The 24,804-nt window shown below is 39.4% G+C and overlaps 1 protein-coding gene across 9 annotated transcripts in view; it reads right to left on the bottom strand.

Moving 5' to 3' along the window:
- The window catches only part of KALRN (kalirin RhoGEF kinase), a 638,197-nt gene that overhangs the window by 330,231 nt on the left and 283,162 nt on the right, over positions 1-24,804 (bottom strand). For all 9 annotated transcript variants that reach the window (XM_025374819.1, XM_025374820.1, XM_025374821.1 and 6 more), the window contains exon 11: positions 8,474-8,665. In XM_025374819.1, the coding sequence (XP_025230604.1) occupies positions 8,474-8,665 (192 nt within the window). The remainder of the gene's footprint in view (positions 1-8,473; positions 8,666-24,804) is intronic.

Here is a 24,804-nt window from a genome sequence, read left to right as displayed (position 1 = left end):
AAATAAAGAGAGACAAAAATAGTCTTCAAGATTTTGGACAAGTTATTCTTTGTTCCTTAGATAGAGAAGCCCTAGATGCTGCAGAAGAGGTTAACAGGAAGATTAATAAGTTTTAGAGGCTGTGAATAAGAAAGTGTAAAGAATGTCCTTTTTGTACAGGTGAGTAACCTCCTGAGTCTTAGTTTCCTTATCTACAAAATGGGAAGAACAAGATTTGCCCTGCTCACTTCAAAGACTGTGAGGACTGAACTATTTCCTTATTATTAATGCTTTAAATAAACTTATAGCAGTATTAAGCCTATAGCATTATGCTGATTGCTATAGGGAATGCAAATTATTATTCAGCAACCCTCACATTTATCAGCTTGCAAATCTGGTTGTAATTAGTTCAGTTTATTTCCTTTCCAAATAAAACACCAAACAAGTTTTCCAGACCATATAAGCTGGGATACATGTTGCTGTAAGTGAGAATATGCTAATTTCAAATCAGCATAAAACCAGGAAGTATAGGATATTGATAATGATAGCTTAATGTCACTTCATATTTTCTGGCTGTAGTTTTGTCTAGAGAGAAAACACATTTTCTAAGTGTATTTAAGTCTTTAGGGAAGAGATGATGGATTCTCTGAAAAATTATTGTACAGAGAGGCAGTGTAGCATAGTCTTTAAGAGTTTCAGGGGCTGGGTACAGTGGTTCACACCTGTAATCCCAACACTTTGGGAGGCCAAGGTGGGCAGATCACCTGAGGTCAGGAATTTGAAATCAGCCTGGCCAACATGGAGAAACCCCGTCTCTACTAAAAATACAAAAATTAGCCGGGCATGGTGGCAGGTGCCTGTAATCCCAGCTACTCAGGAAGCTGAAGCAGTGGAATTGCTTGAACCCAGGAGGCAGAGGCTGCAGTGAGCCGAGATCACGCCACTGCACTCCAGCCCGGGGAACAGAGCAAAACTCTGTCTCCAAAAAAAAAAAAAAAAAAAAAAAAGTTTCAAATCCTAGTTCTACCACATATTAGCTATATAATCTTGGGTAAGTTACTTGTTCTCTCTGCACCTTGGCTTTCCTTATCAGTAAAATAGGGATAATAACAGTGCTTTCCTCCCAGAGAGTTGTGATAAAGATTACAAATAAGTTGATATATGTGTATGTATACACAAATATATTATCTATCTTACTTATCAACAGTGTCTAACATATAATCAATACTGTATCAGTGCTACATATTATTACATTTAAAAGATATTTTTAGCTTAGACAACATGGTAAGACCCAGCCTCTATAAAAAAATTTTTTTTAAAAGCACAAAAATTAGCTGGGCATGTTGGCACACACCTGTAGCCACAGCTACTTCAGAGGCTGAGGCGGGAGAATTGCTTGCTTGTTCCCAGCAGGTCAAGACTGCAGTGAGCTGTGATTGTGTTACCGCACTCCACCTGGGTGACAGAGCAAGACTCTGTCTTTCAAAAAAAAAAAAAAAAAAAGATGCTTTTGCTGCAAGCCATCTCCAGTTCCCATTAGACGGCAGAGGGAAAGTTTGAAGTACTCCTTCATTTTGGAGTTTGTATAAGATCAACATCGAATTTGGTCCTTCAAGATACTAGATTGGGCTGGGCATCTCTATTCTGTTTTTGTCACTTTGTCTCAGGATAACTGAGGAAAGCCTAGAAACTAAAAAGTATTGATAGTTCTAAAAGAAAAAAGATGTAAAGAGAGAGAGGTGAAATTGTGGACCTGGGGCACACAGTCACTGCCTGGTGGGAGCAAACTTAAATTGCAAGCTCACAGTTTTGAATAAGCACCTCTGAGGCTTAGCACCATAAGGTAGATAGAAATAAAAGTTGGTGCTACTAAACCATGAGTAGAGTCAATATCCCATATAATAGGCTGTAATTTTTCTAGCTCTCTCAGTGTCCCATAGGTTTCCTCTGTGTATGTCCCTCTGATTTAGCCCTGAAAAACATGCTTTGAAAAAAGTCCAAATTAGAGGGACACTTCTGCTACTACTTTACTGATTATTAAGCAGTGAGTGAGATCCAGCCAGAACAATCTTTTCTGTCAAGCTACTACAAGCCGATGTTTGCTGGAACTAATTAGGTAAAATAATGGAGCGAGTGAGGCAGCAGCAACCACGTGTGCTTTTTTCCACACTGTCTTCCACATTGGTTTCTCTTCCATGGGTGAGACGCTTTCCTTTCTGCTTATCTAAGGTTTAACATTATAGCACTGTACCTTCTCCATCAACCCACCCTCTCCCCAGAAAAAAAAAAAAAAAAAAAAAATCCCATGTTTCAGCCATTTCCAGACCCTCTCTTCTTGATCAAAATGTATGTGTACTATGACCCTTCTTTTACGGTCCCGCTCTCTTCTTGGCAATGGTTGCTTGCTCCATGCTGATATACACATGTAGATGGTTTTGTGCATTCTTTCTTACAGAAAACACATGTGACCAAAAATACCTACATCCAAAAGAATGGGTCCAATTTGAGAATTTCTAGAACCTTGATAGGGGTATAGTTAAAGGAGCCTTTCCATGCCCTACATAAGATTAGCTCTAACAGTGAACCAGTGAGTCAGCCCACAGACCCTCGTCCGCTTGCATAGTGGGGCAGCCTGAGAAAGGGGCAACTGAAAAAGACAGGAAGGAAGCAGACAAGAGAGGAAGAGCCTAGGAGGTTTGTAAGAAAAATAACGAGGCTTACGGATGAGTGGTTAAGGAAAGAGGTCATTTTATTTCACTTTCTCCGGCTGATTGGCTGTTCCATTTGCACAGCTTGGGCAGCCATTGTGCTGACAACAATTGATTAACAATAACGGTATCAACAATCCTTAAGGATGTTGAAAGGCACACCATATCCACATGGTGAACCTCCTCTTCCCTCATTTTGAAAAGATAATTTTTCCTGGGCATCAATCACCTGCTCATTTCTTAAATAAATAGTACAACAGTACAGCAAGTGAAACAGAGGATGAGGCTATTTTTGTTCTTAAAGCCATCACCCCTCTTGAAGACCAATTTAGTTTTGGTTCCAGAGTTGGTGAGTAGAGGAACATGTGTATATAGGAGTGTCTGTGGTGTGTTTGTACCTATTTGAGTAGGAAATGGTGTGGCAGAATGATTCCACAAGGTGAAACAAATAGAAATGGGTATTTAATTAAGCTGTCTAATAAAGAGCAGAGGTTGGTTACTTTGGCCACATTCCTTATTTAACTTGACTTATATTTATACAACAAAAATATCTAAAAATGGATATTTTGAAAGCCCAGTGACTGCAGCATTTCCATGGAAACACAGCAAGGAAAGAGAATTCTGTGATGACAATTTCTACAGGGCAGGTGCTACAAATGCCATGTTCCTGGAAAAAAAAGAATGAGGACTTGGGTCAATGCTTCTCCCAAACTTGCCCTAGCTCTCCAGACCAGAAAACAAAGCTGGCTGCCCTCTTGGCTCTAGGCAAAAAGAATGTATTTAAGTTCAGCACAATTTGTACTAGTAGTGGAGGCTCTGGATGTATAAGAAAGTCCCAAGTACATGTTTGTCGCCTTTCTTTTTTGAGTAACTCTTCTGTATAAGTAGGGATGAATAGTTCTGCTTTTGAAAAATAACATTTATTGGATTGTTCCTGATTATAAATTTAAAATGTCATTGAAGAAATCTTGCAAAACAAACAAACAAAAAAGCCAAAAAATTAAATCTCCCATAACATTCTTAAATTCTTGGTATATTTACTTCTGGTACTTATTCTATATGTGTTATTGAAATTGTGTTGTATTGGATATACAGTTTTTATAATTATACCACAAGCTCTTCCTCATGTCATTAATGATCTTTGGCAATGTGATTTAGAATGATTGTGTAATATTTTACTATATAAATGCACTATGATTTGTTTAACGAAATCACCCAGTGTGAAACATTTAGATGGTCTCTAATTATTCAAGATTATGGCTAACACTGTGATGAAATAGTTAGACATTTTTAACCCTCTAGGTTCCTACAATAAATAAAGAATTCATGAGGCCAGTAGGATTAAGCAGACTTGAATTTGCAGAAGAAATGAGCCTGGAGGTTATCTTTTTATATCTTCCTCCTGTTTCCTCTCTGATCCTAATTAGAGTAAATCTTTTGATGTGGAAGTATGGCAAAAGTAAAATTATGAACTTTAGCCTGGGGAGTCATAGGAAGTCTAGGTTAAATCATTTATGAAGGTGGATATTCAGTTCCCACTTAGAAATCTCCTGCAAAAGGGGCTTTCATTCCATGAAAATTATAGACTATGATAACATTCTGTTAGAAATTGGCACTAAGGCAGAAACTCTGCAAATTATTATAGGAAGGAAGAAATGGAGGAAGGAAAGAAAGAAGGAAGAAGATAGCCATAATGAGGCAGAAATGATTTACAACGATATTTATCAGCAGTACCGAAGGCCACTTTAGCAATGCTGAGCAGATTTTCCTTCTATTCACTCCACTCACAGTAAGAGGGAAAAGCAACCACGGCACCTCAAAATTCCCTAACAGACTACTAATCCTCTCCTGAATAAAAAGCCAGAACTTTGCCTATAGAGTCAAGAGGAAGGAGTCAAGAGTGAATGAACTCAGGAACACATAGGACCCATAGTTAGTGATGTTTGAGAGGTGATGAGTCTTGAGAGGTATTAAACAGAGTACGGAAAAATCAAACCACAGGAGTTCTTTCATGAGACCATTCAAGGACGCTCATTTCTGCCCCCCTAATAATCCATTTCTGCCTGCTATATATAGGTCCTGAAGGAAAGCTCCCATCAGCAAGTTAGATACCCCACCCAGCCCCCCTTATTTACAATATCTGGAGAGCTCAAATCAAAGAACTGCAATAGATTAAAATGTAATTGAAGGGATTCTTCTCTCATTTTTCTTCTTCTTTTTCTTTTACTTTTGTTAGCAGAGACTGGCTTCCCATTGTCAAGTAAACCCATTTATTCAATATTTATTCAGCACCTCTATGTATCAGACACAGTATTATCTGTATCTACATATCTAATGTCACATGTGTACTATACATATGAGCACTCCCAATTTAGTGAAGGAGAGAATCACAGCTCAGTGTGACCATGGCACCACTGATGGAGGTATATACAGCGCTCTGCTCTTGTCTGGGTGAAAGTTGCAAGCACCCAGGAAGAAGTTCAAGGAAAAATAAATAATGTCTAAGTTGAGCTTTAAGTTTCTTATTAAGCCTACTTTAAAGAAACACTAAGAAAAATGTGGGAGGAAGTTTCCTACTAGGAAAAAATGAGTGCTAGTATTATACTACTTTATTTTGTAATAGTCATCCTCATAATTATTACAAAGTAGCAGAGATTAAGAGCAATTCTCCCAAAGGTATGAAGCATTAAAAAAAAAAAAAAGATCTGGAAATCAAACCTACCTGGCATCCAAGATCTTGCTGTACTTAGTGTGTGGGAACATTTGCATGTGTGTGTACACATATATGTGCATGTGTACACATATACATGTATGTGCATGTATACATACACACACACCTTATTTTCTACGCTGCCTTGCAAATCACTTAAAGGGGACCTCACACAGACTGATTTGGATGGGAAAGTGACCAAGAGGGAACATGCAGATACAAAGTCCCACTGCATGTCCCCTGGGAACAGCTCCTCTGTGACAGTCACTCAAAATGTTGCTTTTCTGTCCATCCTGAAAAATAAAATCAAATCTGTATGATCAGAGAGTTGTAGATGTCTTGAATAGAATGAGCCTCACAACCACAAACCCCTTTGTATCCAGGCAGGGCTGCTCCAAATTTCTCTCATTTTTTGGGACTGAGGAGAAAGAGACTATGCAATTTCCTGATAGCCTCCTGTTTGAATGAATTCTCTGATGGAAAAAAAAAATTCATTCAAGTCTCTGTTTATTAGCCTGTATATAAAAGTCTTTGTGGCAAAGGAGAAAAAAGCATGGCCGTTAGAGTCAGAAAGACCTGGGGTCAATTTCCGTAGTTACTACAACCTAGCTATAAAATTATGGGCAAATTATTAATTTTTCTGAACTTTGGTTTTCCCATTTGTAAAACTGGAATTTTAAAAAATGAGAATTGTCATGGCTACGAACTAGATAGCTAGATAGCCTAGCACATAGTTTGTGCTAAATAAATTTCAGTTCTTTCTCTTTCTTCACCTGGCCCCTGTATCACACCATTCCTTCTAGTAGTATTTCACATGAATGTGACTTTATAGCTGAGTTCCAGTGAGGAAACAAGTCTCAGGTTCAAACAGGACCAAGCTTAGCAAGATGTGAGAGATATCCGGGAAAACAATAGTCAATAACTCCCTGACTATTCCTGTCTCCCACACCTCCAATCCTGGCAACACTGTGTATTTCTCAGCCAAGATCTGTCCTACCCATTAAGCCCCTGATTTGGGGTTTAGAAATGTAAAACAGAAAAATAAAAGTAAGGAGAAGGAAGAACAAAGGAGATAGAAAAGAAAAAAACAAGAGTGTAGGTCATAGGAAGACAGGTAAAATCTCTGCTGTTCTACTGAGAAAGTCTGTAACCTTAGAAAAGTTATTTTCTGAGGCTTAGTCTCCTCATTTAAAAACGTGTTTAATAAAATCTATACCATAAGATTATCATGAAGGTTACATGAGATGGTATATGTGTCTGGCAAGTAATAGGTGTCCATTAAAAAACGCATGTAATGTATTTTGAGAGCTTACAATAAATCAAATCTTAGGCTCGGTAAATCACCTATACTACTTCAGTTTAATTATTATTATTATTATTATTTATTATCATTATCAACAGCAAATAAAGAAGTCGAGAAGAAGAATGGAATCTTGGATTCACATTAGAACTTTAAGGGGCCTTAGAGCCACCAACTCCAACTGCATAATTTTATAGATAAGGAAACCCAAGGCCAGGGACATAGTGACTTGCACAAGCTCATATGGTTCTTTAGCAGCAGAATCTGGTCTAGAATCCCAGCCTTCTAGCTCTGTGTATAGAAGGTGGGAGATGTAGCTAGAGGAATTCCTGAGAGCCATGGTCACTCTTTTGGGAGTGGTAGTTCCATGGAAACTGACCCTGGTCCACCACTTCTCCATGCAGCCAGCACCGCCACAGCCCTCATGAGGAACATGACTCCTGTTCGTTCATACTCCATTCTATCACCCACAGGCTCATAAGTAAAAGGGAATACACATGCCTTTGGATTCTGAGACTTTCATTAACAATTGGGTGAGCCACTACCAAGCAGAGAACCAGGCAGGAAACCCTGGATTAATGCTAATCCCCTTGCTTTATAGACACTCATCAGAGAGTGGCTGCAGGTCCTGCAGACAGGAAGCAAATCCAGCCTCAGGGAGCTTGCCAGCCCTTCATCTGCCTGGGGAATCTCAGTTGAGAGAACATTATCTTTTCATGTTTTTCTCTGATAGGCGCTGCAATGGTTTGCATTCATTCCCTCGGTGTCAGAAAAGGCCGTAACAACCAAGATTCTTAATGCATTCCCAATATTAAAATTCAACTTAATTAAGTAGGGCTACTTTTTTTCCCCTGGGCAGCAATCAAACTTTAATTAATACTCTATTAAAGGGAATTCCTGGGAGGGGACACAAGCATGCATACACCTAATGAGTTCATCCGCCAAGGGTGTTATTACAGATGATGCTAAATGGGCCTCCTTACTGGCCACTTACTCAATTTCAGCATGTCCCATGTTAATCAGAAATGAAAAGCAATCATAAGTTTGCAACCATCCTCCTCTCTATGGGGCCCCTCTGCTCTTGCAGCAGCTTGACATAATCTATCCTTCCTTTTCCTTTCTCCACTTGGTGAATTATTCAGGCTGGGTTTCAAGCCCAGCCAGCTTCCTTGGTGGAGGGCATCTCAGTCCCCCTTCTCTCAATGCGTGTCACTCCACATTCAGGCACAGTGAGGACCAACTTTAATATCACCCTGACACAGACCTCATTAAGAAGATTAAATCCCCTGTTAAAAAAAATAAAAACACAGAAAAAACACAACTGTAAACTCTACATGTTCCTTGCTGGTAGCAAAGATACCTGATCAAAGTTCTGTAGGACTCTCATTTCTGACAGGAAAGAGCGACCAAGAGAAATTGGGTGTGGAGTAGGAAGAGAGTCTGTGATCCTCTTACATTTCTTCTTGCAATGACTATTGCTATATCAGGGATTCCCACATTTCTCCAGCTGCAGATTGCATGCTCTAGTAGATGCCCCCAAAATCCCCTGTCTCCATGACCCCCTTTCCTCACTAGATATTATGGGAGGAAATTTTGCCCCATTCTGAGAGACCTAAATGCAGGCTATCAGGAACGAATTGTTAATATTACCAAAGTTAGGAAGTTAGTAACCTCCAGACTACCCAGGACTCTGGTCAGACCTTCAGGGCCATTTTACTAGGAAGCCGACCTAACCCTGGCAGGACCGAATGCCCTCTCTCCACTAGCTCCCCTTACCTCTTTGGTGTGTGTGTGGAAGGAGACAGACATGTCCAGGAGAAGCTTCCGCTGCTCCACCCTGCGCACGAAGTCTTGGATGCGCACCTCCAGGTGTCGAGCTGCCTTGTAGATCTCCTCCGGGTCACATTCCCCCGTCTGAGCCAACTGCTCCGCTGCTTCTAGGAGCTTGTCCGCATTGGTGTACGTATTCTGCCAGCAACAACAGTGAGGCAAAGTCAAGTTGCAGTCGCGACTTCCAGCAGCCCACCCTGGGGCTCCCCCGAGCTGAATGGAGGGGCGTGGGCGCTGAGCCGACAGCTCCCTAATCTGGCACTGAGGCGCAGTTTGCGGAGCTGGCACGCCGCCTCTCAGCAAGCTAGCAGCCTGCCTGGCTGCTCTGCACAGGCGGGCACCAGCGAGGTGCCTCATCCACCCCTGGGATTTCTCAGAGGTGCAGTGTCCCTGGAAAGAAGTGGAGAGAACCTAGAGAACCTCCATACCCCAGCTGCTCCCAATCCCCTACCTTCAAGAAAACCCATCGCTGCCCTCACATCTCAGGCTGTAACTGTCAGGATCAGAAATAGCACACCCACAAAGACAGTCTGTATTTCTATGTGAGAACACCAGAAAAACACTAACTGGGAGACTCGCTTTGCTTTTCTCCTCAAGTTCCCTGTAACTACTGGTGTTTATCTTTTTGGAACAGAGCTATTTCTTTGGAGGGGAAGGGATCAGCAACTCTAGGGAGCTGACAAAAGGCAGCAGCCACAGTCAGAGGGAGGAGATGCAGGCTACTCCCTGCGGGCCCAGGGAAAGTTTGCAGGAAGGTTGGGGAGGAGTCTGTTGATTTTGTTTATCATAAGCTACCGCATGCACACACACGCACACACAGTTGTCCAACCCCCTGTCTGTACACACCATGGTATTCTCCAGAGCATTTTAAAAGGCAACCAACTTGTAATTATTATTCATCAGGATGGGAGCCACTGCCTTTAGAATAGTTACTACATTATTTGCCACAGATACAACTTTTCCTCAGCAGGCTTCTCATTTTGAAAGTCTCCTGATATGTCCTGACTTACAGCTGGTGACTCAGGTGTACATATATTTCTTAGTATCCGTAGAGTTGGCACAAAACTCTAGAGTAGGGAACAAGCAGAGCAGTCAGTATCAAACACAAAGTGAGCGGAGAATTGAAATGGATTCGTGAGCAATGACTCTCTGGTGCTTTGTTTTGCTTATGGAGACAGGGTCTCCGAGTCTGTAAGGAGTGTTTTGGACTCACTTGAAGACCTGGGTGCTATGGACTGAATTGTACCCCCCACTCAAATTCACATGTTCCCAATATCTCGGAATGTGACCTTCCTTGGAAACAGGATAATTGTAGATGTAATTAGTTACGTTAAGTTCAAGTCACGCTATAGTAGGATAGATCCCTAATCCAATATGACTGGTGTCCCTATTTAAAAAAAAAAAAAAATGCCATGTGAAGACACAGACATGCACACAGGGAGAATGCCATGTGAAGATGAACGAAGAAAGTGGGAGATGTGTATACAAGGCTAAGAATGCAAAAGACTGCCAGAAAACTACTAAAAGTTGAGAAAAAGGCATAGGGCAGATTTCTCCCTCATATTCCACAGAAAGAACTAACTCTGATGACACTTTGATCTCAAATGTCTAGCTTCCAGAACTGTGAGAAAAGAAGTTGTTGTTATCGAAGTCACGGTCTCGTGGTGCTTTGTTACGACAGCCCTAGGAAACTGAGACTCAGAGGCTGTGGAGCCAGCCTCTTGATTGTACTGGTATAGGACTGGGGAAGATGGGCAGGCAAACACTTGTCTTGGCTTCTAGAAATTTGGAGAGAGGCCCCAGGGGATCCATAAGGAATGCTGCTTGAAAAGCAACTTCCCAAGGTAAACATCGTTCCAATGCTGGTGAGACCGCGTTGAAAAAGAGAAAAAGTCATTTACATTGTCCCAGTGCTTCCAAGACAGGGTTGAAAAAGAGGAAAAATCACTTGGCCCCAACTAGGAAATTCATGGAAAAACAGCAGCTTCATATGAGGGAAGGAGCTCTGCCACTGGGTTAAACCAGGGTACGGCAATTCTGGAAAGCAGATGAAGGAAGTCATTCACTCATGAGAGACATGCAGGGAGACAAGGGGAATGACAGGCAAGGGTAGACCTCTAGGGCTGTGGGTCAGGTTAAAGAAAGCTCTTGTGGGATTTCTAGTCCCACAATTTCTAGTCCATATGCCCACAGCTGATGGGAGAGAGGTATTTTAGGAATCCCTCAAATTGTCCACCTTAAATCCTAGAGAATCTCAGGATTCTCCCCACCCCTGCTCCCCAAAACCCCTAGAGATTGTAACTTTACATTCTGTAGACAATAAATAAAAATTTGTGGCAAAGTCAAAGTGAGCTTGCTAGCAAATTAGGTTTGGGACCAATAAGAGATAAATAAAAAGCCAAACTGAAGTGTCTACTACATGTAAGGTGATCAATTTGTTCCAGTTTGCCCAGGACTTTCCTGGTTTTAGCATAGAAATTCCTGTGTCCCAGAAATCCCCTCAGATCTGGGAAAACTGGGATGGCTGATCGCCATAATACATATCCAATACTGTAAGTATCCCAAAAGTACAGATAAATATATAATGTATTTTGTCTCAAAGAAGAATAAAATCATTCTTGAGAGAAATAACATGATAATACATAAGATGGGGCAAGCAACAAACTAATAGATAATTAGGGGTTACAATTTCTTGATATGATATAGATGCTGAAGAAAAGGAGTAAAACTGAGAATAATAGTAGCTAATAATTATTAAATATTTTGCACATGACAAAGATTGTTCTAAAGGATTTTATGCATGCTATCCCCTTTAATCCTCACAATAACCCTATGAAGTTGATGCAGCCATCATTCCCATTTTACAGATGAAGAAACTGAGGTACAAAGAATTTCTGGCCAAAGTCATATGGCTAGTAAGTGGCAGAACCAGGATTAAAACCCTGTTGGCAGGCTTCAGAGCCCAAGCAACAACCCATTAAACTACCCTGCCTCTATAAAGAATATAGGCAGGAGCCTGAGGATGGGTAGGATTTAGCAGAGAAGAAGGGCTTCTCATAGCCAAGCCTGTCTTCTTTTTGCACCCAGGGTACTCTATATTTATCCCACCCCACAGCCATCATCATACTTTATAGTAACAATGTGTCTCCATGGTATCTCTCTACTGGTCTGTGAGCCCCTTAAAGGCAGGTTCAGTATCTCATTCATCCTTGGTTCCCCCATGCCAAGCGCTGTGGCTGGTATGCAATAGGCATTTACTAAATGTTTGTTGAATAAAGAAGACACAAATGAGTAGGTCTGTTTGAATAAGTTGAGTCAACCTGACTAAAGTTGGAGAGTGGCAGAAAATCAGGTTGGATACGTCAGTGAAGAGCTATTAAGATAGATACATTTTATAGAGAGAATGGAACAATAAAGACAGGTGGGAAGGCAATGGGGTCAGTGTTAAAGCTGGGCTCTCACCTTTGTCTCTCCCAAGCTCTCTTCCCTATTACTAGCAGAAAAGAGCTTCTAAAATTCAGACACAATCACAACTGTCTTCTACTTAAAACTGTTCAGTGGCTTCCCACTGCCTTTGGGGTAAAATGTCTTGACACGGTGTGCAACGCCCTTCTTCACCTGACGCTTTTTCCCTTCAGCTTCAACCCACATCACTTTCCTACAAACAGCCTAGGAAGTAAATTACTTGCATCCCCCAAAACTCACTGCACTGAATCTTGCCTCTGTGCCTTTGCACATATTCTTCTTCAGCCTAAGATGCCCTTCCCTTCACTCTTGTACTTGACCAACTCTTATTCACTCTTTAAGACCCAGCTAGGGCACTGCTTCTTCCAGGAACTCCACCCTCATATCCTCTTCTCTCCCAAGGCTAGCTTATGTGCCCTCCTCTGGACTCCTAGAGTGATCTATACCAATCCTCTCCATGGTACCTGCCACTTTCTAGTGCAAATGTTTGTCTTTCTCATCTCCTTAGGGGCAGATAATGTCTCTCATCTCTTTCCCTTACTGTATGGCACCTAGTAAGTGCTCCATAAATATTTAGTAAATGAATGAATGAATTAAGATATCAACCACCACCAATCTTAATATTCAACCCTAGCTCCTCATCAACTACCCAGTACAAGACGTTACATGATAGAATTCACGTTCAATGTTCAATTTTATTTGGTATATCCTACCTCCTGGCACAGCCTTGAAATAGAAATGTGTATGGAATATATCAAATAAAGTATTACCAAAGCAATACTTCGATTCTTGTCAATACCCCCAAATTGGGGCAAGGATCACAACGGGTTTCTGCTCATTTTCTGACCAAATCAGCAACAGATTTTGACCCAGGGCCAGAGTCTGACCTTGCTCTGAACATATTTCCTAGGCATTCTTTGGTTTCCCAGCTTCCTAGTCTCTCTGCCTTGGACTTGACGCCTTATTGACATTTCCCAACAGATGTGCCAAAAATGGGTTATGAGTGCTCGTATATAGATCCCTCAGCTGTTGGAGCTTTCAGGTAGGACCTGTGGTAGACAGAGCCCCTGATTCAGAGATATGGGCCACACCGATGGCTGCAGTTCCTGTTCTTCCCTCTCCAACACCCCATGACTGTGTCAACCAGGTACGATGCCCTAGATAATTCAGCCCTTAATTCTAACTTAAACACTCTGCTGAAGCCTCAGCCCATTACTTTTGAATTTTCTCCCCAGGAAAGAAACAGAACATTCTAGGATAATTTGTCTCTAACAGGAATTTCAGCAATACAGGTATGTTTTCAGATTCCCTGGGCTGAAGCAGAGAAGCAGGAAGCAGGCTTTTTAAAGGCAAGGGGTGGGAAAGACAGTGAATAAAAACACTCTAGAATCAAGAGGCTACTTCCTTGGTAATATGAAGTGAGAATCTTGGCTTTATGCCCTGGGAATGAGGAAGGATGAGGCCTGAAAGTCACCCTTACTATTCAAAAGAGGCAATGTAGATTGAAGAATGAGACTACCAGAGGACCAGGAGAAAATCCCCCTCACAGTGAGCATTTTTTTTCGGCCAGCATGGCTGAAACCAGTAGGTAATGAGATGAAAGGAAAAAAAAATACATAAGCATTGAAGACAAAGGAGACACAAAAGCATAGGCATTGGGGAGGGCAGCAATCAAGATAACACCCAAAACCTTACAACTGAATAGTACTTTACAGCTTACAAATCTCTTTCACCTTCCTTCCTTACCCTCTCTGGGGCAGATCTGCAAAGAATCCACGTGTGAGGAAACTACCTGAGGCTAGAGAAAGAACCATCTGAAAGAATTAGAGATAACAGTACCTAGCACTCACACAGTTAGAAATAGCACTTGCTCCCACCAGTCAGCATGGAAAATCTCATGATTAATGGGATGTTGGATGGAGTACCCAGAAGGGTCAGAAGGGTAAATAAGTAGACTTAGAATGAGAACTGCTCTGGTCTTGCCTAGTACATTTTAAGAGAAAGACCTGAACAGATCATTTTTTTTTCCATGTAACTTTATTGTGTCTCAGAATAAAGCTTAAGAATATTTATAGGAATACAGAAATATCCACAACTGACAAGGTAAAACTCATGATGTCTGGTATCTAGTAAAAAACTAACAGGCACGCCCATAATCAGGAAAATCTCACCTATGAGAAGGAGAAAAACCAATCAATGAAAACTTACTCAGAACTGAAATAGATATTAAGATTAGCAGACAAGTATTTTAAAATGGTTATTATAATTGTATTTCGTATGTTCAGATAGTTAAGAAATAAAATTTTTAAAACCCCTTGTAATTCTAAAGATGAAAAACATTAGACTGTATTAACAGTAGGTTAGGCTTTGCAGAAGATAAAAGGACTGAACTTGAAAACTGCAAGAGTAACTATTTAAACTAAAATACTGAGAGAAAAAATAAATTTTAAAAATAAAGCATCTGTGAGCTATGGGATAACTTCAGACAGGCCAATATCCATGTAATTGAGATTCCCTAGGAGAAGAGGAGGGTATTGGAAAAGATACCTAAAGAAATAATGACCAAGAAGTTTTCAAATATAACAAAAACTATAAATCCAAGAAACCCATCAAACCCTCAACACAAGAAACACAAAGAAAACTACACCAAGGAACATAAAAGTAAAATAAAATGGCAAAAAAGGGAAAGAAAAGAAAATCTTTAAAGTAGACAGAGGAAAAAAGGACAAGCTATATACAGAGGAACAAAGATAAGGATGACAGCAGACTTGTTATTGGAAACAGTGCAAGCAAAAAGACAGTAGAGCAACAACTTCAAAGTACTAAAAGAAAAAAACAAAAACAAAAAACAAACCTGGGAATTCTGTGCCCAGCACAAATATTTTCAAAAACAAAGCGAAATAAAGACTTTTTTAGATATACAAAGATGAAAGAATTCTTCACTAGCAGATATGCAAGATAAGAAATGTTAAAAGAAGTCCTTCAGGAAGAAGGAAAATGGTATCAGATGGAAATACAGATCCATACCCAGGAATCAAGAGCACTGGAAATACTACATGGGTAAATAAGGTTTAAAAACTAATGATAACAATGTAGTGTGGGATTTATGGTACATATATAAGTAAGATAAGTTAAAATACTATAAATCCTAAGGCAATCATTAAAATAATAGAGTTATAGTTGATCAGCCAACAAAGGAAGTCAAACAGGATCATAAAAATATTAAATTAATCCAAAAAGGCAAAAAAGGGGGAAAAGCAACAGATGAAACATATAGGAAAAAAAAAAAAAGTGATAGGGTTAAATCTAAACTTATCAGCAATCACATTAAATATAAATTGTCTAAACACAATCAAAAGGCAGAGATTGTCAGATTAGATAAAAAAGCAAGTTCCAATTATATGCTGTCTACAAGGAATGCACTATAAGTACAAAGACACCAAGTAGGGTACGAGTAAAAGGATAGAAAAAGATATAGCATGATAACACTAGCCAAAAAAAGCTGGGTGGCTATATTCATATCAGACATAGTAGATTGCAGAGTGAATAACATTACCAGGAAAAAATGACTAATATTATCATTTGGTAATGATCAAGGGGTCAATTCATCAAGAGGATATAATAACCCTAAACATTTATGCATCTATCAACAAAAGTTCAAAATATGTAAAGACTGATTAAACCCACAAGGAGAAATAGAGAAATCCATAATTATAGTCAGAGATTTCCATGCCCCCTCTCAGTAACTAATAGAACAAGTAAATAGGAAATTTGTAAGGATATAGATTTGAACACTCTCAACCAACGTGGCCTGACATTTATAGGGCATTCCACCCCCACCTCAACAGCTGAATTCATATTTTTTTCAAGTGCTCACAGAGTATTTACTGAGATAAACCATATTCTCAGCCATAGAAAGAGTCTCAACAAATTTAAAGGGATGCAAACCATACAACATATTTTCTCTGACTATAATGTAATTAAATTAGAACTCAATAACAGAAATATCACCAGAATATTCACAAATTATTGGAAACTAAATAACACATTTCTAAATAACCCATAGGTCAAAGAAGGTGGCATCAGTTAACCAGGTGTCCACAGTATGCTAAGCATAGTGTTAGGTTCTTTATCGACATTATCTCTAAGCATTGGGATCAATCATAAGATAGATATTATTAATATCATTTTACAAATAAGAAAACTGAGGCTCAGAGACATAAAGTAACTTGTTTAAACAATGTTTTATAACTAGAAAATGGCAAGCAAGTCTCTCTAACTATAACTTCCAGTACTTTTCACCGAAACATGTACTTCTCCAAAACTCACTGTAAAATCTCCAGCTCTTCTGCTTCTTTATTACTTTGAATTACATTCACTCTTAGGCCTTTGGTTTTTAAATTATGACACTGTAATTGTTCATGTGCAACAGCCTTTTTTTTTCTTTTGCAATACATTTCTTTTGTGTGCATGTTGTCTTCTAAGGAGAGTTGTACTCACTTTAAAGGAAAGAGTCCATCTTACTCATCTTTTCTATCTCAACTATTCATCAATGTACCTAGTGGGCATAGTGCTCTCCTTTCAGTAGTCACTCAACCCAAAAACTCTGCAGTTCAGCAGCTTGACAGCAGTAAGGTGTCGTATTTCCCAGTTCCATTTAGCACTGAGAATGTATTTGCCATGTAAATGAAGGTTAGAATCCCAGGATAAAATAAATAAATTCAGTTGAGCACATAATAGCTTTAAAATATAGTACTGACACAGCACATTGTCTATGATGAAGGAGGGTGATATAGAAAAATGCTTTTCAGTTTTCATCCTAGAACACCAGGAATATATTTCTCCTCCATCTGTTGGTTCTTGTAGTGGGGAAGGGGATGAACTCTGGGAATGGCAAAGTCGTCTTTGGTGGAAAAGTAGGAAGAAACAGAGGGAACTAGTTCTGGGTACCAGTGATGGTTTGACCCACCGCATTGCATCTGCTGCAAGAACAATATCTTCTTAGGTGCCCTGAATAAGTGAACAAATAAGTTCCCTCCATTAGAATAACTTTATGTCCAAATAAGGAGTGTCTAAGGAGTACCCTAAAGAGATGCTCCTTAAAGTTGAAGACTATCTATATAAATCTTCAGTTACTAATTGGGACTGATACGAAAAATAACTATTGCAGGTACCAGTGCCTCCCAACATGAGTAGTTTCGGTACTGAGATTATCTCTGGGAACTTAAACACCAACTTTATCACATTTACATATGTAATCATCACCCTGTCCATTCTCACACATTTCTACCTGCTGGAGACTATTTTTCTTTATATCTAAAATGCTTTAGCACCTTTTCCTATAAAAGGCATATTTTTAGAACTCCACATTTTTTTAAAGTAAAATTTTATTTTCCTACAGTCTAACTTTGTGTGTTTAGGAAGGTACACAAGCCTAGAAATTCTGAGAAAATTATAGTAGTTCTTTGCTGGGGTGTTCTCTTTCACTGATCCCTTTTCTTTCTTTCTCAATAACTCTCTTCATTTACACATTATTGCTTTAAAGGACCTTCAAAATATTCCCTCCCGACTGTAAACTAGAAGCTAAATATCTGGTCACTCTCAGGCAGGAAAGCAGAAGAAATACTTAACTGTTAACATTTTATCCATTTGATAACAACAACAATAAAATACCTTGTTTGTGGATTAAAAGGCAAAGTCAATCCTAGAGGTTGCCAACACTAGTTACAAGATATAATTTGACAGATAACACCAGGTCCAGACTGTAAGAAAAGACTAGTTCAGATTCCAGAAAACATGGCCATCCTCTGGGACCTGAAACATACAGCAGGTAAAGACTCTGTCCCTGACCTCTCCCCACCTAGCCCACCAGGGAATGGGGAGCTGTGGAAGGCAGAGTCGGGGCCGTAAGCTGGGCCTAGGGAAGCCAGGACTAGCACTTAGAATGGGACACAAAGAAGACGCTGCAGAGAGCAAGGAGACTAGAGGCCCAGAGCTGCTTCCTGAGACAAACCAGAGGAAACAATGGAGAGCAGAGACAGCTGAGCAATTAGGAGACCAAAATGAGGCATGCACTAAGCAGACACAGAGCTCTGAAGACTGTGGAGGAAGGCTTCTTCCTTTCCCCACTGAGCAGGCCCCAGATATAGCCAGCTGGCATTCATGTTGCTGCTGGGAAGCAACCCATCACTCCTGGAATTTGATAACACAATCTCCACTCCTCTGGTGACCCTCTCCCCTCCCTCCTTTCCCTCACTCTATTCAAACTGGCAAAACAATGAAGGGGAACATGCAGCCACAACAGAAGAATGGGGACAAAACCATTTTAAAAGTGAAGAAGATAGACTTAAATATTCAGATGTGGATACACAGAATGCCCAGTGGCCCCGTCCCGGCAGAAATTCATTCTTGCATGGAATTCCTGAAGCCAAAGAAACAAGCAGTTGGTGAGACAGCATCCCCATGGAACAGGATAAAGCTGCCTGCTGCAGGGTTTGGCAATTCAAGAGGTATGGGGGGAAATGTATCCACAGCAATGTTCTCTCTCAAAAGATGTAACTTTGCAGTGTTGCTGTTTTTCCTGTTTTCTATATTCTATGTTTGGCTGGCAGTGGGAGGGAGTGGGTGTCAGAGAGAGAAGACTGGGCTTTGGAGAGACAAGACAGTTGGCTTGAAAATACTGCTGAAAACTGTGGGACTTGTGGATTTATTTTTCTCTCCTGTTCCATTCCTAACAGAGGAAAAGAGGAAAAGGCTGTTCCTGACATGGAAAGGTGGGTCAGATCATGAGGTGACCAAATCAGAGGGTTTGGCCATACTTCTGCCTCCATCCCTGTTAGCATAGTGCTCTTTCAAGTCCTTTCACCCTGTTTTGGTCACATATACCTCTGTTGCCTGAGGTTATGTCTATATACATCTGTAGGGAGCCCACAGCCTCTGATATAAGAGCAAAGGTATCTGACCCTCTTAATGATGATGCTCCTGTTCCCTTTCCACCTTCCCAGAATCTGGACTCTTTCTACCTTAGACCATTCATGCTGCTATCATAAATGCTTTACAATGGGTGGCTTATACATAACAGAAGTTTATTTCTCACAGTTCTAGAGGCTGAGAAGTCCAAGATCAAGGTACCCACAGATTCAGTATCTGGTGAGGGCTTCAATTTCTGGTTCACAGATGATCTTCTCACTGTGTCTTTATATGATGGAAGGAAATAGCCAGCTTTCTAGAACCTCTTTAAAAGGGCACTGCTCACCTCCCAAAGTTCCTGCCTCGTAATACAATCACATTGGGAATTAGGTTCAATATATACATTTGGAGGAAACACAGACATTCAGACCATACTGCTACTTGCCCTGGGTTTTACCTTAGTTAACCTCCCAGGGCTTGGTCCACAGATTATGTGGAACAGAGTTTCTCAACAGTAACACCATTAACATTTTGCGCTGGTTAATTCTTTGCTTGGGGGGCTCTTGTGGGTTGAATTCTGTCCCCACAAAAAGATATGCTGTAGCTCTAACCCCAGTACTTTAGAATGTGACCTTATTTGGAAATAACATTGTTGCAGATATAATTAGTTAAGACGAGATCATACTGAAATAAGGTAGGTCCATAATGTGGTATGACTGGTGTTCATTCATATAAAAGATGTCCACATGAAGATACAGACATACAGGGAGAGCGACATGAAAGCTGAGATTGGAGTGGTGCAGCCACACGCCAGGAAATGGCAAAACCACCAGCAAGTCACTGGAAGCTAAGAGGCCTGGAATAGATTCTCCCTCATAGCCCTCAGAAGGAACAACCCTGCTAACACTGCAGTCTCAGACTTCTAGTCTCCAGAACTCCCAGACAATCAATTTCTGCTGTTTTAATCTGTGCGGTTTGTGGTACTTTGTTACAGTAGCCACAGGAAACAAACACGGGCTGTCCTGTGCACTGCAGAATGCATAGCAGCATCCCTGGAATCTACCCACAGGATGCCAATAGCAACCTCTTCCCCAGATGTAATAATCAAAAATGTCCCCAGCTACTGTCAGATGTCCAGGTGGGGTAGAAGTCGGGGGGAGACAAAAATTGCCTTCCAGTTGAGAACCACTGTTTTAGACCATAAGACTATAGAGGAAGCCGAATTGAGAAAGATCATACAACTGCCCCAGCTTACAGTATTTTTCTGATAATCATTCAGATGGCAGAAACCTTAAGGAATCCTCTAATCCTGTGGTTCTCACAGGATGGGGGAGAAGGTTAGGGGTTGAGGGCCAAGGGGTTTGAGAGATAAAGATAGGAGCTTGGAGGGACAATGTAGTACCCTGGCTCTGCTCCAGGTTATGTAAATTAGGATGGGCTTGGGGAGGGAGTTGTGGGAATGTCTGACAGCCACGTTTTAAAAGCTCCCAGGTGACTCTAATTGCAGCCACTCATCTACCATTGAAACCGCTCATCACAGGGAAGGGCTCAAAGCCTGGGCTGAAATTCCAACATGAGAGAAATCTAGTCTTTTGCCTTGAAAAGGCTCAGAACTTAGGACAGTGATATATTTAACACTTTGTATGGCAGTTTAAATACAGTAACTGTGGGTTATAGAAATGAAAACCAGAAATGACCAAAATGCTCAACAATACAGAATAGTTCACTACACTCTGGTACATAACACATGATAGAGTATTACCCACTCACTACAATTATGTTTTTGAAGAATATTTAATGACTTAAAGACATGTTCTTAATTAATATTAAGTGAAGAAGTCAGACTAAACCAAAGTATGGTTCTAATTTTATTATATAAAAAAAAACCTACTACTGATAATGATAATGCTTATGCTATTATATTATAGATAAGGAAACTGAGGATTAAAAATGTAAAAGAACTTGAGAAAGCTCACATAAACAATTGATGTTGATCTGGAATTCACATTTGTTTGATCCTGGGCAAAACAATCTTAGTATTCTGCTGTGTTAAATGGAAATTTATCAATAAATATTAATAATAGTTATGTCTGAGTGATATTAGAGATAAATTTTCTTTTCCACTATTTCCTTGTTTCCTAATTATTCCATGGTGAATATATATTAGTTTCATAATTAGGAAAAATGGAAAAAATCACTTAAATATAAAAATTATATGCAGGGCATTGTTTAGAAATTATTCTAATGAAGAAAATGTGGCACACATGTACAATAGAGTAGTATTCAGCCATAAAAAAGAACGAGATCCAGTCATTTGCAAAAACTTGAATGGAGCTGGAGGTCATTATGTTAAGTGAAATAAGCCAGGCACAGAAAGACAAACATCTCATGTTCTCACTTATTTGTGGGATCTAAAAATCAAACCAATAGAACTCATGGACATAGAGAGTAGATGGATGGTTATTAGAAGCTTGGAAGGGTAGTAGGAAGTTGGGGGTAAGGTAGGAATGGTTAAGGACTACGAGAAATAGAAAGAATGAAAAAGACCTACTATTTGATAGCACAATAGGGTGACTATAGTCAATAACAACTTTATTGTATATCTTAAAACAACTTAAAGAATTTAATTAGATTGTAACTTAAAGGCTAAATGCTTGAGGGGATGGATACCCCATTCTCCATGATGTGTTTATTTCACATTGCATGCCTGTATCAAAACATCTCATGTACATCATAAATATATACACCTAATATGTACCCACAAAAATTTAAAAATAGTACAAAATAGGTTTTTAAAGAAATTATTCCAAATAGTAAGCAGAAACATTTGTTTTGCAAATGTTTCCTTATTTTTGTAAGAAGAAAGATGTGTAAGACTATTGGTAGGAAGGTAAATTAGTATAGCCATTATGGAAAACAGTATGGAGTTTCCTGAAAAAAATAAAAATACAATTACCGTACAACCCAGCAATTCTGTTACTGGATATACATCCAAAGGAAATGAAATTACTATGTTGAAGATATGTCTGCACTCTCATGTTTACTGCAGCACTAGTCACAGTAGCCAAGATATGAAATCAACCTTCGTGCCCATCAGTGAATAAATGGATGAAGAAGACAAAGGGTCTTCAAAAAATTCATGGGAAATGTGTGATATTTAAAAGGAAACTATGCGTGGATTTCAACTTTTTTACACCCAAATAAACTCATACTAACTTGTCATAACATACCTGAACAGGAAGTAGTTTGAGGTACTAAGAAGGATAAGACATCAGTTTCAAATAGCCCCAATCAGAGCAACATGAATGCTGCTAAAATTGAAGCAAGGACAAACATCAAATTTATGGTGAAGCTTGGGTGGAAGAATGATGAAATTATTTATGCTTTACAAAAAGTTTATGGGGACAATACCCTAAAGGAATTGGCAGTTTACAAGTAGCTAACTCATTTTAAGAAGGAATGAAATAATTTTGAAGATGAAGCCCATAGTTACAGACCATCCACATCAATTTGTGAAGAAAAATTAGTCTTGTTCATGCCAATGATTAACCACAGAAATAATAGCCAACACCATAGACATCTCAGTTGGATCAGCGTACACAGTTCTGACTGAAAAATTAAAGTTGAGCAAACTTTCCACTCAATGAGTGCCAAAATGATTGCACCCAGATCAGTTGCAAACAAGAGTAGAGTTTTTAGTGGAGACTTTAAACAAGCATGATTAAGATCTTGAAGTATTTCTTTGAAGAATTGTAACAGAAATGAAACATAGCTTTACCAGTATGATCCTGAAGACAAAACACAATCAAAGCAATGGCTACCAAGAGGTGGAAGTGGGAACCTGTCAAAGCAAAAGCAAACTGGTCAAGAGCAAAGACCATGGCAACAATTTCTTGGGATGCTCAAGGCATTTCACTTGTTGGCTTTCTGGATGGCCAAAGTGATAATATTTGCTTACTATGAGAGAATGTTTTGAAAAAAATTACCCAAAGCTTTAACATGAAAATGCCCAGGAAGCTTCACCAGACAGTCCTCCACTAAAACAATGCTCCTGCTCATTTCTCTCAGCTAAACAAGGGTATTTTTTTTTTTTTTTTTTTTTAGAATTTTGATGGGAAATCATTAGACATCCACCTTTCAGTCCTGATTTGGCTCCTTCTGACATCTTTTTTGTATCTTAATCATAAAAAAAATCTTAAAGGGCATCCATTTTCCTTGAGTTAAGAACATACATTGACCTGGTTAAATTCCCAGGACCCTCGGTTCTTTAGGGATGGACTAAATAGCTGGTATCATCACTTACAAAGGTGCCTTGAACTTGATGGAACTTATGTTGACAAATAACGTTTATATATATTTTTTCTTTTTAATCCCATTTTCCATAAACTTTTTGAAGTGCTGTCATATAGACAATGGAATACTATTCAGCAATAAAAAAAGGAGATCCTGTCATTTTTGACAATATGAATCAACCTAGACTATGTTATGGTAAGTGAGATATGCCAGGCACAGCAAGATAAATACTGCATGATCTCACTTATATGTGGAATCTAAAAGAGTTGATCTCACAGAAGCAGACAGTAAGGTGGTTACCAGGGGATGGGATAATTGGGGGTGGTGGTTGGGGGGTCTTGAGGCAGGGGGGTTGGGGAGATGTTGGCCAAAAGATACAAAATTTCAATTAGATAGAAGAATAAGTTCAAGGGATCTATTGTTCAACATAGCATCTGTAGTTAACAATATATGTATTCTTAAAAAATGCTAAGGGAATAGATAAAAAGTTCTCTCACCACAAAAATGATAACTATGTGAGATGATGCATCTCTTAATTAGCCAGATTTAGTTATTCCTCAATGTATATATACTTCAAAACAATATGTTGTACATAGTAAATACATACATACATGTTTCTGTTGATTAAAAAATAAGAAATTTAAAAGAAAAAGAGAAAGATGTGCAAGATAACTGATTATCTTGGGAGTGTGGAATTGAGAAGTGGGAGTGGAGAAATAATTAGCTCTTTATTTACACATCTGTGCAATGTTCCACATGTTATTACAATAAACAGGACTTTCTCCAAAATTTGAAAAACACCAAAGAAATTTTAAAAGGGAAAGATAAGGATTCAATATATTTTTGTCAACTGACAGGTGAAAATGTGAGTGCATTTAGAAATACAAATAAATTTCATTACAAATATATTTATCTTAGAGATGAATGCATTTCCTAGTTATGTAGACCCTGACTAATGCTTGAAGAAGTACAATAAAATATACAATCACAAAACATGTAAAATGTCTCTGTAGCCCCCCAGTCAGACATTTCACATTTCTCAGTCTGGACTTTATGACATTGCTTAGCGTAGCTTAGAAGAAACATGATGTTGGTATGACATACATATGCAAAAAAACTCATTAAAAATGATCACCTATGAAGTCCTAGAAATTATTCTCCCTGGGCACAATGCCAGCATCAATTATTCATAACCTTGAGTTGTTTTCCTCAGCCATCAGAAGTAAGAAACATGTCAAATTTGAAAGTACTTAAAAGTGAGGCAGGTGCTCCAATCACACCCCTAGAGCCTATGTCTGAAGTGGCACCGTAAGTTTTGGTTGAAAGCCTTCCCTATCACCATCATATAAATATCAAAAGCCTTAGTGCCATGACACAGAACTAACAGCAGCACGGAATGACAGGCAGGGAGTCTGGACCTTGGGTTCCTCCATGTGTGAAACTGACAAGCTGATATAGATTGAAATGCTTAGGGTCTTTTAAATGAGAATTAGTAACACAAAGGTGGAGTAATGCAAAGTGAAAGGGATAACAGGTAACACTCAGATCTAGAAAAATCATTCTCTCTTGTCTAGTCTCACTGGTTCGCTCTAGGATTGGGCTATCAGCAT

The sequence above is a fragment of the Theropithecus gelada genome, chromosome 2 (assembly GCF_003255815.1).
Source record: "Theropithecus gelada isolate Dixy chromosome 2, Tgel_1.0, whole genome shotgun sequence".
In the NCBI taxonomy this organism is placed as follows: domain Eukaryota; kingdom Metazoa; phylum Chordata; class Mammalia; order Primates; family Cercopithecidae; genus Theropithecus; species Theropithecus gelada.
The sequence above is the reverse complement of the archived record's forward strand: the minus strand, read 5'-3'. Positions and strand labels throughout refer to the sequence as shown.